This window comes from Brachyistius frenatus, unplaced genomic scaffold (assembly GCF_029030835.1).
Source record: "Brachyistius frenatus isolate BFR_SWC_R1_liver_20210118 unplaced genomic scaffold, ASM2903083v1 Contig_397, whole genome shotgun sequence".
Classification (NCBI taxonomy): domain Eukaryota; kingdom Metazoa; phylum Chordata; class Actinopteri; family Embiotocidae; genus Brachyistius; species Brachyistius frenatus.
The window spans coordinates 98,943-115,179 of NW_027210996.1; the positions used below are offsets into that span (position 1 = coordinate 98,943).

A 16,237-nucleotide genomic window follows, 5' to 3' on the forward strand; every position below is an offset into this window, starting at 1 on the left:
AGAAATGTCCGTTAAACTAACGATGTAATTTCCTCTGATCCAGTCCGCCATGGACAAGCTGCAGTCTCGGTTCATTCAGTACATGCAGAGTCGGGCGCAGGTGGATCACATCCTGCAGCACTGGGACCGGACCCATGGCTTGCTGCTGGTCCCGCTCCCTGCCGATGAAACCTCAGCCGTGTCCGACTGCACGCTGGCAGAGAAACACGTGAGTCGGCGTTTTGCTCGGAAAAGTTGTTCAGCTTCTTCTATCGTCTGCTTTATTTCATTTTCAGTCACATTTCTTCCAAAGCCCCAAAAAACATTCTCACTTCCAAATCATTAACTATGTATTTTCATCTTTAGTGATTTATGCAGTCGTAACAAATATGAAACGTATTCGTGGAGTTAAATGTAAACATGTGAAAAAAAAATGGCTACAACTGGAATAATCAGTCTCATCCATCATCTTCACAGTCTCCTGCTGGCAAGAGGAGCAAGAAGCACAAGACCTTATCTCCACCGCCCAATCAGATCGTAGTAGAGGTGGTTCACAAGGCCGAAATCATCCCGCAGATCGTGCTGAATGCAACAGAGACCGACAGCGCGAGTCTCCTTCAGGGCAGCGTTCTGCCTCCGCCGGACCAGGTACCGTACGGCCAACACGCACCACATTTATTCTCACGGTAAAATCCCCTTCCTGATCTAATTCCTTCTCTTCCTCGGTGTCCTGAAGGTGTTGGATGATTTGGATTTGGGAACCGGCAGCCCTCCCACCCCTCCTCCCACCACCTTCTCTGTCGTTCCGTTCCCCAAACACAGAGAGGTGCCGGACGTTCAGCAGACCTGTTTCACCTTCCTGACTCCCACCGGGTCGGACGAGCAGGACGAGGAGAAGAAAGACTCCGAGGACGATGTGCCGTCGTCGGTCTTAAAGGTCAGAAAAATTTCATTATTTAAAGAAAATAAACAATCATCTGGCACGTGTGAAATAAAAGCTGGCTTGCGTTTTTTTAATGATCCTGAATCACGAATCAAAAGAGCCAATTTTATGTTTAAAAACATGTTTAAGATTTTAAAAAGGTGTTTTGCGCACGCAGGAGGATTCGCCAGTGATGGCCTCTAAAAGTCGCAAGAAGGTCATCATAAAGGAGACCGCCGTGTCAAAGGACAGAGACAAAAAGGGCAGAGACAATCAGAAGTTCAGGAGACGGATGTCCACCATGCCCAAAAGGGGAAGCTCCAGCATGTCCCGCTTACAGTCCGACATCACTGACCGGGACCTGCACCGAACCTGCGTGGAGCTGAGACGCAGGCAGAGGCAGGAGAGAACACGCACACGCACACGCACACACACACGCACACACACACACACACGCACACACACACGCACACACACACGCACACACACACACACACACACACGCGGCAAGCCCGCTCTGTTGAGGTTGTTTTACTCATCGTGCGTTCGTCTCATTTGCTCGTAGCCTGACAACATTTCGCTGGGTGGTGCCGGCCGGCGGAAAGGTGAATCTGAAGATCTGGTTCTACTCCGAGTCGGCGGGCATATTCGAACAGGCCTTCAACTTTGAGCTGGTGGGGAGCTGGAGACAGTACCAGCTGGTCTGCAGAGGGACCAGCAGCTACCCCTCCATCTGCAGAGACTACACGTCAGTCTGCGCCCTTTCATGCAGTAACGTAGTGATATGACTTAGAACCAAAGGTGAAAAGGAGGTGAATTACAGGTAAAACAAAAACGGGTTTGATTCCCACTGGAGATGCAGCTGAAATGACCTCCTCGTTTTATAAACAAATCCTATGTTGTTGTTTTTTCCCTCACTAAATGTTTCATTCAGGTTGTCTCTAAAGTCAGTGAAGAGCGGCTTCTTACTGTCGGACTGAAAGTTACTTCTAGTGACGAAATTCCCTTGAAAGTTACGAGTAAATCCTTATAAAGATGAAAGTCATTTAAAAAAACATCGTAAGCATTTCTTCATCACGAAGAAATATTCTGAAGGACCGGATTGAACTTAAATTTTTACCATTTACTAGATCATAAATATATTTGAAAAAGGTTGTCTTTTTTTTTTTTTTTTACACGAGAAACGGCCCCTCTGGTCTGATTTGAAAAATATATTAATATACTCAATCAGAGTCTCCTTCAGTTACTATTCAGTTAGTATTACCGTGTTCTCAGAGTAATGATCTGAACCAGCAGGAAGAAGAAGAGGCTCCTTTTGGGAACACTTTGAAACAACACTGTTTGTAGATGCTGTGCGTGGAGAGCTTTGAAGAACTGCGTTGTCCTCACTCATCTGTACCTCCGCTGCACTCACAGTTATCTGCTGTCCACAGGACTCTCTTCGCTCTGAGTAAGAAGGTGCCACAACTGAAAGACGATCTTCAGAAGGCCTACGTCATCAAACCGGGCTACTTCGAGTTCGGACCTCTGCTATGCAGCAAGACCAGAGACAGGTGAGAGGCAGCTGAACGGTGGCGTGAGATGTTTTAACGTATCGGCCGTGTTCATCGACGTCCGCGTGTCCGTGTAGATACAAGGAGAATAAGTACCCTGAGAACACGGAGAAGCTGCTGATCGAGAACAACACGGGTCTGGAGGCCGAGGTCCACTTTGCCTTCCAGCACGACATCCAGGCCGCCACGTATCTGCTGGACCCGCCGAGCATGACCCTCCAACCGGGGGAGAAACAGGTAGCGACGCGCTAACACTTAAAACAGAGAACAAACAAACAGCCGACCGCGACGTCGCCAGCGAACGTTCTCCTCCTCGTCCCGGACAGGAGCTGACCGTGTGGGCCTACCCGACCAAAGTGGGTCAGGTGAAGGACAGCATCGTTTGTCAGATCAGGGACAATCCGGAGCTGGTGAGCATCGAGCTGTCGTGTTGGGGCGTTCGGCCGGAGCTGGAGCTGGAGAGCAAGCTGCTGCAGTTCGAAAGGATTCTGCTGCACAGGTACCAAAAAAAACCATCCGATTCCCAGTTTCAGAGGGAATTCTGGCGTAAACTAAAACCGTCTTCTTCCAATCCGTCCTCGGCAGGCGGGACAGCCGCAGCTTGACGATGCGCAATAAGACGGCCCTGCCGGTGTCCTGGAGGCTGCAGGGGGTGGAGGAGCTGGGGGTGGAGTTCAGCGTGACGCAGGATCAAGGCATCATCGCACCCAAGTCCTCGTTCACTCTGGCCGTGCACTTCAAGGCGAGACGGCCGCTCGTCAGCAAGAGGATCTTACATCTGGAGGTAGAGGGAAAAAAAACTCTCTTCACTCTCGGCCTGTTAGATTTTTTTCATCTTTACTCAGATGTACAATTGGCGTTTTTGTTTCAGGTGTCTGACGTGGAGAAGATTCTGGGAACCGTTCACACTGAAAACATCCAGATCGTCGCTGAAGCCTACGACATCGCTCTGGACATCACACCGGGTACCAACTCCAACACATTTCAGTCCTTTCTTTACAGATATGAGTTCATTTGGACGTCTTTTAGCTTCATGACTGTCAACCTTCCGGTCTGACCTTTTGACCTTTTGACCTCTGAGCACTCGCACCTCCAACCTCTACATCACAGTTTTTGTTTTCTATAAATGCAAAATGAGGGAAAATGTCTTGAATTTATGAAAGAAACAACCTAAAAGAAAAAAAATTATTGGCAGGCTACATTTAAAACTTTAACTTAAAATGCATCTTCATTTCTTAAATATAATTTTTTACACTGAAATTTTATATTTTTCCTAAATACGAGTGACCAGATATCATAATAATGAGAAATAATGTACCACATGCTCTTGTCTGTGTGACAGATGGATCTCTGGACTTTGGCACCATCAGAGTGTTCGAAGAAGCCAAACTCACCCTCAAACTGAAAAACCTCGGAAAATATGAAATTGCCTACAAGTGAGTTTTTTCTTGCTGGTTTTTGGTATTCAGCTCTACATGGAGTGACTTTTATTCTTTTTCTTTTCACAAAGGTTTAAGTTTGAGCGGACGGACCGAAGCCAGCCAAACCTGGACTTCATTTTCTCAGTTTACCCTCAGAGCGGGAGTCTGATGGCCCACGACAAGCCGGCGATGGTCAACATCGTCTGCAGACCGACTGCAGAGCTCTCAATCAAAGATCAACCGATCCTGCCATGCCAGGTGGGAGCTTTAAGATAAGGCAGGTTAGGTTAAGTTCAGTTAGGTTCAGGTAAGTAAGGTTAGGTTAGGTTAGTTTAATAGTTTAAGTTACCGTACTTTCCGGACTATTGAGCGGACCTGAATATAAGCCACACCCACTGAATTTTTAAAAAATAATTATTTTGAACATAAATAAGCCGCACATGTCTGTAAGCCGCAGGTGCCTACTGGTACATTGAAACAAATGAACTTTACACAGGCTTTAATGAAACACGGCTTGTAACAAAAATAAAACAAATAGTGGTAAACAGTAACCTACCAAGAAAGTCATTGGTCACTATCTTCCTCCTCCTGTGCACTGAAACCACACCTTCGGTGTCGGAGTTGAACAGCCTCAGAATTGCTTCATCCGATGTTGGATCGTTTTCATTGTCGCTCTCGTTACTTTCATCTGGAGGCAAATTCCCCGCTGAGCTCATGCTGCCCTCTTCAACACGCAGCAGTCCAGCCTTTCCAAACCCGTTGAATCCATAAATTAGCCGCGTCATTGTTTAAGCCGCGAGGTTCAAAGCGTGGGAAAAAAGTAGCGGCTTATAGTCCGGAAAGTACGGTAGGTTAATAGGTTCAGTTCAGTTGGGTGTGGTTGGGTTCGATTAGGTTAAGTTAAGATTTTTTCATTATTCAAGATTTCCAGTTTTCTTTTGACTTGGAACTTGAAAAGATTAGATTGCATGTTTATAAGATGGCTTGTTGAATCAATAACTGTCTGGAAATGAATGAGATGATTGACAGATGAGAATTAACGGACTTAATCTTCTGCAGGTGATTGAACCAAAGATCGGCGACGGAGGAGAAACCATCGTCATCTTAGCCATCAGGGTTTCCGTCCAGGCTGTTTTCTCCAGGTTAAAACGGGATTCATAACGCTCATATTTATATTATTATTTTGAGTTCTCTATGCACAAACGGTGATAAATATTCTGCGTGGTCACCGTGCAGATGCAAGATCACGCCAGCGTGTGACATCAACTTCGGTCCGCTGGTCTGCAACTGCAAGAAAACTCAGAGCTTCACCATCGAAAACTGTGGAGCGTTCGATAGCAGCTTCATCATCAGCCGCATGATCACGGAGTCCGAAAAAGTCGAGAGGTCGGGGTAGAACAGAACACACTCACAACACACACACACACACACACACACACACACACACACACACACACACACACACACACACACACACACACACACACACACACACACACTACCTGGAAATGATGACAAATTCAATCTTGAAACTCCAGTAGATTTGTTTACAGACCCATAAATCATGAAATAAGATGATTTGAAGATGTTCAGATTAAATTGTTGTTGTCTCTGTGTTCTGGTCTCAGGGCTAAAATGGCACCCGCTGGTTTAAAAATGAGACGAGAGTCGGCCTTCAGAGAAATGACTATGGCACAGGTGAGAGGTCGATGGTCAACCCATGTCTATTAATCCATTTATTTCTGTTCAGCAGTCGTCTGTGTGTTCATAGAAAAGGGCAAACTGTTTTACCAGAGAAAAAAACCTCAAGTTTTTCATACGCAAAACAGAAACAAATGAATAAAAAAAATGTAGGAACGATCCGTTCAGGATTTTAATTATGCCAAATTTGATTTGATTTCATCAGCTGTCCTTCCTTCCTTCCTTCCTTCCTTCCTCTGACTGTCCCACGTGTCTCCTCTCCAGAACCGCCTCACCGTGGGCGTGTTCTGCGTGTTTCCCAGCTCTGGGAACCTGCAGCCGGGCTCTCAGCAGACCATCACTGTGGACTGCATCGCTGACCAGCTGGGATACTGGAACCAGGGTCTGCTCATCGACGTCAGTGGCCGCAACCCGTCGGACCATCCTGACGGCATTCCCTACAGACTGCTGGCTGACATCTGCAAGCTGGGTGAGAGCTGCGTGAGGTTTATTTTAATCAGGGAAGCTGTTTCCAATTGTCTTAATTCCATGTTATATGCATAAAGTCTTCATTTTAACAATGAAAAGTTAAGAAAAAAAACTTCAAAAATCCCATAGCTGTTTTTCATGTACTATTCCTTTATTATTGGTCCCTCTTTGTTTCCCAGGCATTGTGTTGGACATGGCCACCATCTTCGAGGAGCACCACATGTGCCACAACAGCAGCCAGCTCTTGTCCGAGCCATTCTGCGATGCTGAGGGCGTCTTCATCCTGGACGAGAACAAGTTTATTTTCAACAAAGTACTGGTGGGAAGAACTGCTACGGCCCGCTTCAAAATGTCCAACAACAACAACGTCCCCTGCGTGGTCAGCTTGGCCATCAGACACATGGGGGCAAAGGTGAGGCTTTTATTATTATAATAATAATGGACCCAAAAATAAATCAAAAAGCTGTTGAAGTGGTCAAAACCACCAGAGTGGGACATCAAGACACTCTCGCTGTCGCGTTTATAGTGTTCAAACCGAGCTGTTCTCATCCTTTATAACGCAGAAACACTCTCTGCATGTCTCTGTCCGTGGTGCTGAAACCGAGCCGTTCTTATCCTTTATAAGCTCATTTCAGTAGTCCAGTGGGCTGCAGGACTCTCACTTGTTGTTTTACAGCACACAGACATTCTGATGTATTTTCTTTCAGACGTATCGAAGCACAGACATTTTCGACTTGTCCGCTACGACAGTTAACGTCCCGAGCCAGTCGCACGCCTTCGCTGTGGTCACCTTCACACCTCAGACCATGCAGCTCTACAGCGCCATGTTCGAGGCCATGTTGGATATAGGCAGCATCAGGTTAAATCACACTCTGTAACTGTGTTGTTCTCTTTGCTGCTCGTCGGTCCGTTTATTTCTCCTCCCGCTGTGAGCGCGGTCACAGAATAAGTGCTGCATCTCGTGACCTCTTCCCGCCTTTCCATCCAGAACGACGCCCACGTTCAAGAACAAGTTGCTGGAGGTGAACCTGGCGGGGGAGGGCACCCTGCCCAGTGTGTGCGTGCTGCGTCCGGCCCTGAGGAACAGCACAGGAAACCCGCTGCTGCAGTTCAGACGGGCGTTGGTGGGCCGGAGACGCACGCTGCCGCTGGTGCTGCTGAACGATGGAAACGTTCCCGCTCAGGTCGGAGGAGAGACGATCGCTCTGCCCTTCGGAAAAAACGAAATGATAATAATCTGAAGGTGTAAAAATATTTTTTTTTACACCTGCAGGGGAGAGTTTGTGATTTAAAGGTGCTTTCTGAACTTGTTTGCGCAGGTCCAGATCGACCTGCTGGATAAACACGGTGTGTTCACCCTCAAAGCTGCTGCTGAAAACACGTGCATCTCCGTCCGATCCACACGGCTCGACGGCACCGCTGACTCGGGTACAAACGGTATCACTTCCACTTCCATGTTTGTAATAGGAAGTCAGCATTGTGTTTCCATGAACTGGTGTCACGTCTATATCCCAGTCCTCAGAGACTTTAACAGACTGACCTGGATTACAATTGTTTATCTTCCTGCTCCTAATAATACTATTAGACTTAGAATTAACAATACAAAATTTAAAAAAGAGAGAGATCATAATCGGTGATATCATCTTTTTTTTTATTCTGGACGTTACTCGCACAGTAACGTAGCTAACAGCGAGAACGAGTTCTCCTTTATAACTCCAGACTTTTTTCAGCTTTTCAAATTTTCTGCAGTCACTAACAGGAAACATACGACTTTGCAATTTAGTCTGAAAGTAATGAAATCATAATAAAAGCTTTTAATAATCAGAAATTACTGTTTTTATTTGGGTTTTTTCAGGTTTCCGTAGGTTTCATGAGCTGCAGCAGCAGTAGTGGGCAGTTATTGGACTAAAAACGATGTATTTTCATATAATTTAGTAATTATCATTACGATAAGTTTGCCAAACAATGCTAAACAAATGTGATAGTGAAGCTTTAGTGGCTTCAGGTGCTGTGAAGAAATGCTCGTGTGCTGCACCTCGGTGTTACCGTGGAAGTGTTTCACAGTGTTGTTTCCCACCGGTTGAACTTCTCCTCCTTCTTCCACAGAGCGTCCGCTGGTGCACCGAGCCTTCATGACGCTGATCGCCAACCAACCGGTGGAGTTGGAGGTCGGCTTCTGCTCCGACGAACCCCTCAGCGTGAAGGCGACGGTGTCGCTGCAGGTGAAGGACAACCACTATGACGACACCACCGTACAAGTGACGGGGGAAACCTACCGGGAAGTCGTCTCCCTGGATAACATCAGCGGGTCGTCGTGGGAAGCCGACGGAGAGGATGTTGAGGAAGGTGTGAGAGGAAAGGAGGAAGATCAACAGAAGCTCGTTCCCTCTTCCTGAGTTGACCTTGAAGAGCTTTTTCTCTCTCTCTCTCGTAGGGAATTATGAGGTGCTGAACTTTGGCGACTGCCATGTGGACCTACCACACCAGGAGAGTTTCACCATGACCAACCACAGCAGCAGCGAGGCGCTGAGGTTCGAGTGGCCCGCCGGCGGACCCCACATCGTCTTTTCACCACAGGTACGGCACTGAGAAGGAGGAATGGAGGTCGCACAAACAGATTTAATACACACTAAAAGTTACTCTATTTATTTACCGTGATAAACGAATGCTAAATTAAATACCTCTAAATGTTCTAATCTGAGGTGAGATTAATTCATATTTGCAGTTTGCACCTCAACGTCTTCACAAAACCAGTCGTGGTCGTTTTCTCTCGTCTGTTTTTTTTAGTTGAACAACTTTTCTTCCCGACTTTTATTTTTGTGTGTCTCTTTGTCATATTTGTGTTTTTTTGTTAGAAAATTCTGTCATTCAAACTGTGACGTGTTCTCTGCTGTTCGATCACAACGACATTTGGTTTTCTATTTTGTTTTTTCCTCCCCAGGTGGGACACCTTCATGCCGGTTGCTCTAAGGAAGTGACCGTCACTTTCAGCTCCAATCAGCCGCTGACTCTGACCCACCAGTCAATGAGGTGTGAGGTGTGTCGGGTGGAGTTCCAGCAGCCTCTGGATCAGGTGTCCGACTGGGACGACCGGCAGAGGACGGTGCGCTGGCTGAGCTCTCCGACGCCGGCGGCAGACGCAGCGCAGCAGCCTGCGAACAACAAAGTAACCGTGGCGACCTGCTTATTGTTCTCCGGAGAAGAATAGATTTTGAATGGTTCACCTGTATTTCTTTTCCACATGTCTATTTTCACATCATTTTCTATTGCTTGGATTATATGTATATTCCACTTAACTGCAAATCATTGACTTTGAATATAATGTGTCTCTAGCTTTGGGTTCTCCGTTCTTGACATCAGTTATGGATAAATATGATGTTATGAGATTTTAGGAACCTCCTTTTGTCCTCGTTGCTTTTCTCTTTATATTTCCACGTTTTGCTAAAGCTGATGATGGTTTACGGCTTTTTTTTTGTGTGCGTTCCCTGTTTTCTAACCAACTGCAGGTGATAAAGATAGAGCCCGAGCCGAGCTGCTCGGTGGTCGAGGGCACTCAGTGGGACCTGGATCTGAGAATCAGTGTGGTTTGCGACTACGCAAAGTTTAGATGTGGCACCGACGTCGTCCACTTCAAAGACACGGCGCTGTACCAAACCAGGCGGCACCAGTGAGTCATCATATCATAATGTTATCATCAAATATTAACATCATTATTAGTAGTTTCAAGCGCACAAATACGTCGTTTTAGGTGTCAGATACAATACAAAGTTATAAAAATAACTCGTGTGTGTGTGTGTGTGTGTGTGTGTGTGTGTGTGTGTGTGTGTGTGTGTGTGTGTGTGTGTGTGTGTGTGTGTGTGTGTGTGTGTGTGTGTGTGTGTGTGTGTGTGTGTTTAGACTGCAGATCGTGAATGAGGGCAGTGTGAAGGTTGAATTCTCCTGGCAAGTCTTCATGGACCCCAGCAGCACCGGTGCGAACCGCAGAAGCACAACACAAATCTTACTGTATATTTCATGAGTTCAGAAAACACTTCACAAATGTCCGCTTCACCTTGCGGACGTGTTCATTCCTCATTTGAAGTTTCCTAAAAGTGAGCGTGTGCTCCGTCTCCTAACAGACGTGACCTCCCCCACCTCTCGACCCGGCAGCAGGTCGACGGGGCCGCTGACCGGCGCGCGTCCTTCCAGCGCTCTGGCCAGCGTGGCGTCTCTTTTGATGGCCGACCCCGAGCTGCCTCCTTTCAGCGTCGAACCCGGCGCTGGAGCCGTGAAGCCCGGAGCCACGCAGGACTTCAGCATCCGCTTCTTCCCCATGGAGGTGGACCAGTTTCAGGGCCGGCTGCTCTGCAGGTAAATGAAGAGTCGACATAAAAAGTGGAACTCATAAAAAAAAATTTAAAAAAATTAAAAAAGGCATCTTAAACTTTTCACCTATAAACATTAAACTTTAAGTTCATTTGAACTTGTGTCCCACTTTCACATCAGTTTTAAATATAAATAAATGGATTTCACCCAATTTATACTGCAATATTTCCTCTAATTTAATAATCAATTCATTACAAAAAGGTTCTGCCGTGAGAAGTTGATGTTATTCCTTAAATGATGTAACATTAACAGCTATAAGTATCTAACTCCATTGACTCCACTTACAGAAATATCAATACATCAAACACTTTAACATGGAAAACTCACACATACTCAACATGTGATAGTTTATTAACTGTTTTAAAGTGTCTGCCACACTGAAGTTGAAAAGAAGCTTTCCTTTCGTATGTCTGTCTGTGTGTGTGTGTGTGTGTGTGTGTGTGTGTGTGTGTGTGTGTGTGTGTGTGTGTGTGTGTGTGTGTGTGTGTGTGTGTGTGTGTGTGTGTGTGTGTGTGTGTGTGTGTGTGGATACACTTCTTCCAGCATCCCCAACCTGCAGGACGGAGATCAGGCTCCGTGTATCTCAGTGTGCGGCCGCAGCCTGTTGCCCCACTGCCACTTTGACCTGGAGGACTCGGACTACGTCAGCAGGAACCCTCTGGACCCGAACACCCGGGTTCTACAGTTCAACACTGTCGGCTTCTCCGCACCATCGACGAGGTAAAAAGATAAGAGACAGTTTACAGCTTTTTTTTTAAACCGTCCATCAGAGTAATGTTTTGTTGTTCTGATTTTACTCTGCAGATGTTTCAGTGTGCTGAACCCGACCAGTAAAACCTACTCGTTCAGATGGAGGCGCGAAGACACGGGTGGCGCTCGGTTCCGCTGCCTCACCCCGAGCGGAAGCATCCCGCCTGGCAAGAAAGTGGAGGTGAGAATAGAAGTGAAGCGCATGCTGTTCAAAATGACGTACTTCCCTCTCTGACAAGTAGAGCACTTACGTGTGCTCTTACTTGTGTAGTGAGGGAGTTTGGACAAATCTGTCGTTCCACGCTGATCAGAAATAACCTCAAAATATCTGCAGCTTTCATTATTTTACCCAGAAATCAATGTGTTTCTCTGTTTTAACACGCTCAATAAACACACTGATTCTTCTGTCCAGCAGCAGTTGGTGGAAAAAGAAACACTTTTTGTGTTCAGGAACAGCTGCAGCTTCCTCAGACGCTTTTAATTTGAAAATCCTTTATATCGGTAGCCCCGCCCCCTTTCCTCTACGGAGCCAAGATGGTGGCCGTTTAGGGTTAAAAAGCAACATCTGGAACAGAAGTAGAACATCTGGTGTGTGTGTGTGTGTGTGTGTGTGTGTGTGTGTGTGTGTGTGTGTGTGTGTGCGTGTGCGTGCGTGCGTGCGCGCGTGCATGTGTGTGTGTCTGCAGGCGTGTTTTGAGTACGTACCTGAGCAGATGGAGACGGTGGAGTCCTGCTGGAGCTTCTTGATCGAGTCTCTGTCGCTGTCCATTCCCTTCCTGTGTGTCGGCTCCATCAGAGAACCGGTCGTCTACCTCGACAGGCCTCATCTGGACTTCGGAGAGATGCTCGTTGGTGTGTGATGTTGGATAGACACACACACACACACACACACACACACACACACACACACACACACACACACACACACATGAACATACACATCAAGTGGCATCAAACATCAAGTTACAAAGAGTATTTTCTACTTTTGTTGGTGACGCAATCTCGACGCAACAATCTTCATGTTTTTCAATGATATATTCAGCTCTCTTACAGGTTGTTATTCTGACTGCAATACAAACAGTGTGTGTGTGTGTGTGTGTGTGTGTGTGTGTGTGTGTGTGTGTGTGTGTGTGTGTGTGTGTGTGTGTGTGTGTGTGTGTGTGTGTGTGTGTGTGTGTGTGTGTGTGTGTGTGTGTGCGCAGGCCGCGAGACGGAGCAGACAGTGGACCTGGTGAACGGAGAGGAGGAATCCATCCACTTCTCCATCCTGCCGTCGTCTCTCCTCTGTGAGGACCAGCGGTCCGTCCTCGGTCTGCGGCCGACGACCGGCACCGTGGCGCCCAGAGACAGGTTGATAACCTCCAGATATCTGGAGGGAAATGTTGTCCATAACCAAGTGTTGTATTAAACTACCTTCCAGGTTTTTAAAGAGGTTGTTAGGTGTGAGACAGACGTGTCCTCCTCTCCGCCGCAGGTTGCCGCTGTCGGTGTCCTTCACGCCGTTCTCGGAGGGAAACATGGGTTTCAAGCTGGTTCTGAGGGTGAAGAAGAAGTCCGACCCGCTCACGCTGATCGTAAAGGGCGAATGTTTTGCCATAAGCGCTTCTTTTCACGTGGAGAAGGCGGACGGGTGCCTCAAAGAGATCGAACCGAACCACCAGGACACGCTGGACTTCGGAAAGGTTCGGACACTAAAGACTCTCAAACGTGCCTTCACACGTGTGATCTTCCAACATGGCGTCCAACTGTCCCGCGTGTGCATCTGCAGGTCGGCATTTCAGAGCAAGCCAGCTTGAATTTCCTGGTGTCCAATCTGACGAGGTTCATCCTGGAGGTGACCTTTGACCTCACGGGTCCCAGAGAGCTGCTGCAGCACCTGGAGGCCGAACTGCAGAGCGCCACCGTAGATGTCGGCAAGCAGCTGCAGTCGTCGCTGCTGTTTTGTCCGCGGAACATTTGCAACCTTCAGGACGTCAGACTGAACGTCCAGGTGAGATGATAGACGGGGTTTCTACAGAGGTTATGCAGGGGTTGTTATTGCGATCAATGTTTAATCCCGTGGTGGATTTTCTCAAAAATTGCGATGTAATTTTTGCGCTAAAATTGCAGGAGTTTGAAACAATTGCAAGTCTTAAGCGCTACCTGATAAAGGAATAAATACTTAATCACTTCCTGTGTTAATAATCCTGCTGCAACATCGTTCTGCTCCTTTAAAACCTAAAGCCAGCAACTCAAGAGGGACTTCTTGAACTTTAGCGAATAATCTTCAGTGTTTTTTCACGTCACATCGTAGGATTAAATAATCTGACTGGAAACAGATCCTCAAATTAATTTCGACCGACACTAGTTTTTGATTTCTTCTCTTCTTTTCGTCCCATCAGGTGAAACACGGCCCGACATTCACCTGTGACGTTAAAGGCGGGGCCGTCGCTCCCAGCATCGACTTCTCCTCCACCAAGGTGAACTTTGGGAAGTGCTTCCTGTTCTATCCCGGCACGGTGCCGCCGTGCCAGACTCTGGTCATATGCAACAAAGGCAGACGGGACATCAGGTGTGTGGTGGCCTGCTTTTTTCTCCCGTTGGAAAGTAAAGATATTAAACTAAATAAAAAATAAAAAATACATTTTATTCTGAATGATCTCAAAGAGTTTACAGTCTGAAATCTCTTCTTTCTCAGCGTCCAGTGCCAGTTCATCAACACTGATTTCCTGGAGATCCACTTCCTCCCAGATGTTTTGGCCCCCGGCGCCGTGATGGAGGTACTGGTCACCTTCCGTCCTCGTGAGGCGCGTCGATACCACGAAAAGCTCGCCTTCATCTTAAACAGCTGTGTCACAGAGGAGGTGGACGTGCTGGGGCACGGCATCGAGATGAAGGTGAGGGAGAAGATTATATCTATGTAGTATATATATAGTATATAACAGCATGCAATATCAAAGAGAAAATCAAGCCAATTAATCACCTTCATGCTTCAGGAAGATGCTCTTCTGTTCTTTAAGTGGGTTCTGTCTCTATTAAACGTTAAAGTTTGGCTATAAAATGTTTTAAAATCAAGCGGCAACCAACAGTGACGTCACCCGTCGGTTTGTGAATGACCATATTTGGATGAGCTGGGGGAGGAGCCAGCGATGGATCTGACTGATTGATTAGAAACCTGACGATACTACGTCCTGCCCACCAATAGCTGTAACCTGACAGGCCTGTCAATCAAACAGACACACCCCCAAAAACAGGTCTTCTTGAATCTTCTTTTCTAATGAATGAGGGATTATTTTCAGATGGACCTCCAGAAAACTAATAAGAAGGAGTGACTTTAGCTAACAACACCGAGATAACTGATGGACACATTTTATTCACTTTGGATTTGATGAGAGAAGTTGAATGGGAGTCTATGGAGCCGGAGGCTTTTTGGAGCCGACCTCTAGTGGCACTCGCTGGTATTGCAGCTTAACACACTTCTGCATTGGAACCATTTTTCAGACCCAGATTCTACGTCCTCTTTTATATCTAGTCTGTGATTAAACTCTGACATATTTGATGTCATCATTCTGTTCCAGCTGGAGGTCAAGGATCCGAGGATGAGGAAGGTGAAACTAGGATCTCTGACTTTGGGTCAGAAAGTGAAAAAACAGGTGGTTCTGGTCAACCACTGCACTTTGGACCTTTCTTTCACGCTGATGCTCAACACGGGTACACAGCTGGACCTGAAGGTAGAGAAAACACACACACACACACACACACACTCTGTGATAAACACAAGTCCACTCGAACATCGCCGTCTCCTCCAGGATCTGTCCTTCAGTCCAGCCGGGGAGCTGAAACTGAAATCCAACGGCGGCTCCTGTGACGTGGAGATCCAGTTCTCGCCTCGTCAGCACATTCCTCCCTTCACCGCCGAGCTGCAGGCGGAGTTTTCAGGCTCGTTACACCCCCTGCTGACCGTCCAGGGCTGCTGCCAGGTAGATGTGAGATGCATTTACAATTGTGATGTACAGCTTCGATTGCTCTTACTATTCTTAGAAAGCTTACACTTCTCAGAATCACTTTTTTTTCAACAGCAGCAACTAAAATGCTTCACAATTAAGTGGTGAAAAAGTGACGACTAAGGGAAATTTACCAGATGGAACAAATAACATATTACTTAACTCTCCATAAACAAATATTTACTAAAAGATGATACTGTAGTATTAACATAATGAAGTGGGCTGAATTATACCTGTATCACTGCCTTTCAACCTCAACACGCGCGCACACACACACACACACACACACACACACACACACACACACACACACACACACACACACACACACACACACACACACACACACACACTCCCCCAAATCCCCTCCCTCGTTGTTTTTGTTTTGTTTGTTTTACATTTTGATTTCTATTTGTGATCCCTGTGCTGTTAAAAAATAAAAACATTTGGACAAATTGCATATTTTGACTGTTTAAGTTGCTAAAACTGAAAAAAAAAAAAAAAAAAAAGTTAAAAATAAATTAAAAAATAATAACCTTTTCCACAAATGGATAAAAAAAACTAAAACAAGTCTAGATTGTTATGTATATTTCGACAGTATTCCTAGAATGACTGACATGTAGTTCATTTGTATAACGTGTTACTATGTCCTGTGAACCGTCAGGGTGCGGAGGTCCGGCTGGACCAGAACCACCTGTCCTTCGGAGCTGTGGTCCAGTGCTGCCAGCCGACCAAGAGGATCGTCATGGTGAACACCGGTGACATCGGTGCCAGGTGAGGTTAGAGACTGTTTTTATGTCTTTATCTCACGTCCTGCTTTTATTCATTCATCCGTCCGACCTCACCTCCAGGTTCCGCTGGAAAACAGAGCGGTTCCCCGCCGACCTGTCCGTGGTGCCGGCTGACGGGTACATCTGCCCGGGGATGGAGGTTCCCTTTGAAATAACCTTTGCCCCCGTGGAGCTGAGCAACGACGTGAGATACGAGAACCTGCCGTGCTTCGTGGAGGGCTCGTCTTCGCCCATAATGCTCACCGTCACCGGATCCTGCATCACCGCCGCCACCAGCAAAGAGGTCCGACTTGTTTTACACAGA

At 46.7% G+C, this 16,237-nt stretch overlaps 1 protein-coding gene across 1 annotated transcript in view; it reads left to right on the plus strand.

The window, feature by feature from the left end:
- hydin (HYDIN axonemal central pair apparatus protein) overlaps positions 1 to 16,237 on the plus strand; it is a 64,501-nt gene that overhangs the window by 43,758 nt on the left and 4,506 nt on the right. Inside the window, exons 51-88 of the mRNA XM_069724824.1 lie at positions 44 to 208; positions 457 to 627; positions 716 to 916; positions 1,080 to 1,300; positions 1,467 to 1,649; positions 2,335 to 2,454; positions 2,532 to 2,691; positions 2,781 to 2,953; positions 3,040 to 3,238; positions 3,326 to 3,419; positions 3,797 to 3,890; positions 3,965 to 4,133; positions 4,935 to 5,017; positions 5,112 to 5,261; positions 5,504 to 5,573; positions 5,841 to 6,045; positions 6,224 to 6,456; positions 6,752 to 6,903; positions 7,033 to 7,228; positions 7,364 to 7,472; positions 8,151 to 8,390; positions 8,479 to 8,621; positions 8,986 to 9,210; positions 9,551 to 9,711; positions 9,942 to 10,015; positions 10,163 to 10,394; positions 10,953 to 11,129; positions 11,214 to 11,340; positions 11,846 to 12,011; positions 12,362 to 12,509; positions 12,634 to 12,841; positions 12,928 to 13,149; positions 13,541 to 13,710; positions 13,837 to 14,035; positions 14,717 to 14,869; positions 14,948 to 15,118; positions 15,807 to 15,916; positions 15,994 to 16,216. Of these exons, the coding sequence (XP_069580925.1) occupies positions 44 to 208; positions 457 to 627; positions 716 to 916; positions 1,080 to 1,300; positions 1,467 to 1,649; positions 2,335 to 2,454; positions 2,532 to 2,691; positions 2,781 to 2,953; positions 3,040 to 3,238; positions 3,326 to 3,419; positions 3,797 to 3,890; positions 3,965 to 4,133; positions 4,935 to 5,017; positions 5,112 to 5,261; positions 5,504 to 5,573; positions 5,841 to 6,045; positions 6,224 to 6,456; positions 6,752 to 6,903; positions 7,033 to 7,228; positions 7,364 to 7,472; positions 8,151 to 8,390; positions 8,479 to 8,621; positions 8,986 to 9,210; positions 9,551 to 9,711; positions 9,942 to 10,015; positions 10,163 to 10,394; positions 10,953 to 11,129; positions 11,214 to 11,340; positions 11,846 to 12,011; positions 12,362 to 12,509; positions 12,634 to 12,841; positions 12,928 to 13,149; positions 13,541 to 13,710; positions 13,837 to 14,035; positions 14,717 to 14,869; positions 14,948 to 15,118; positions 15,807 to 15,916; positions 15,994 to 16,216 (6,297 nt within the window). The remainder of the gene's footprint in view (positions 1 to 43; positions 209 to 456; positions 628 to 715; positions 917 to 1,079; positions 1,301 to 1,466; positions 1,650 to 2,334; positions 2,455 to 2,531; positions 2,692 to 2,780; positions 2,954 to 3,039; positions 3,239 to 3,325; positions 3,420 to 3,796; positions 3,891 to 3,964; positions 4,134 to 4,934; positions 5,018 to 5,111; positions 5,262 to 5,503; positions 5,574 to 5,840; positions 6,046 to 6,223; positions 6,457 to 6,751; positions 6,904 to 7,032; positions 7,229 to 7,363; positions 7,473 to 8,150; positions 8,391 to 8,478; positions 8,622 to 8,985; positions 9,211 to 9,550; positions 9,712 to 9,941; positions 10,016 to 10,162; positions 10,395 to 10,952; positions 11,130 to 11,213; positions 11,341 to 11,845; positions 12,012 to 12,361; positions 12,510 to 12,633; positions 12,842 to 12,927; positions 13,150 to 13,540; positions 13,711 to 13,836; positions 14,036 to 14,716; positions 14,870 to 14,947; positions 15,119 to 15,806; positions 15,917 to 15,993; positions 16,217 to 16,237) is intronic.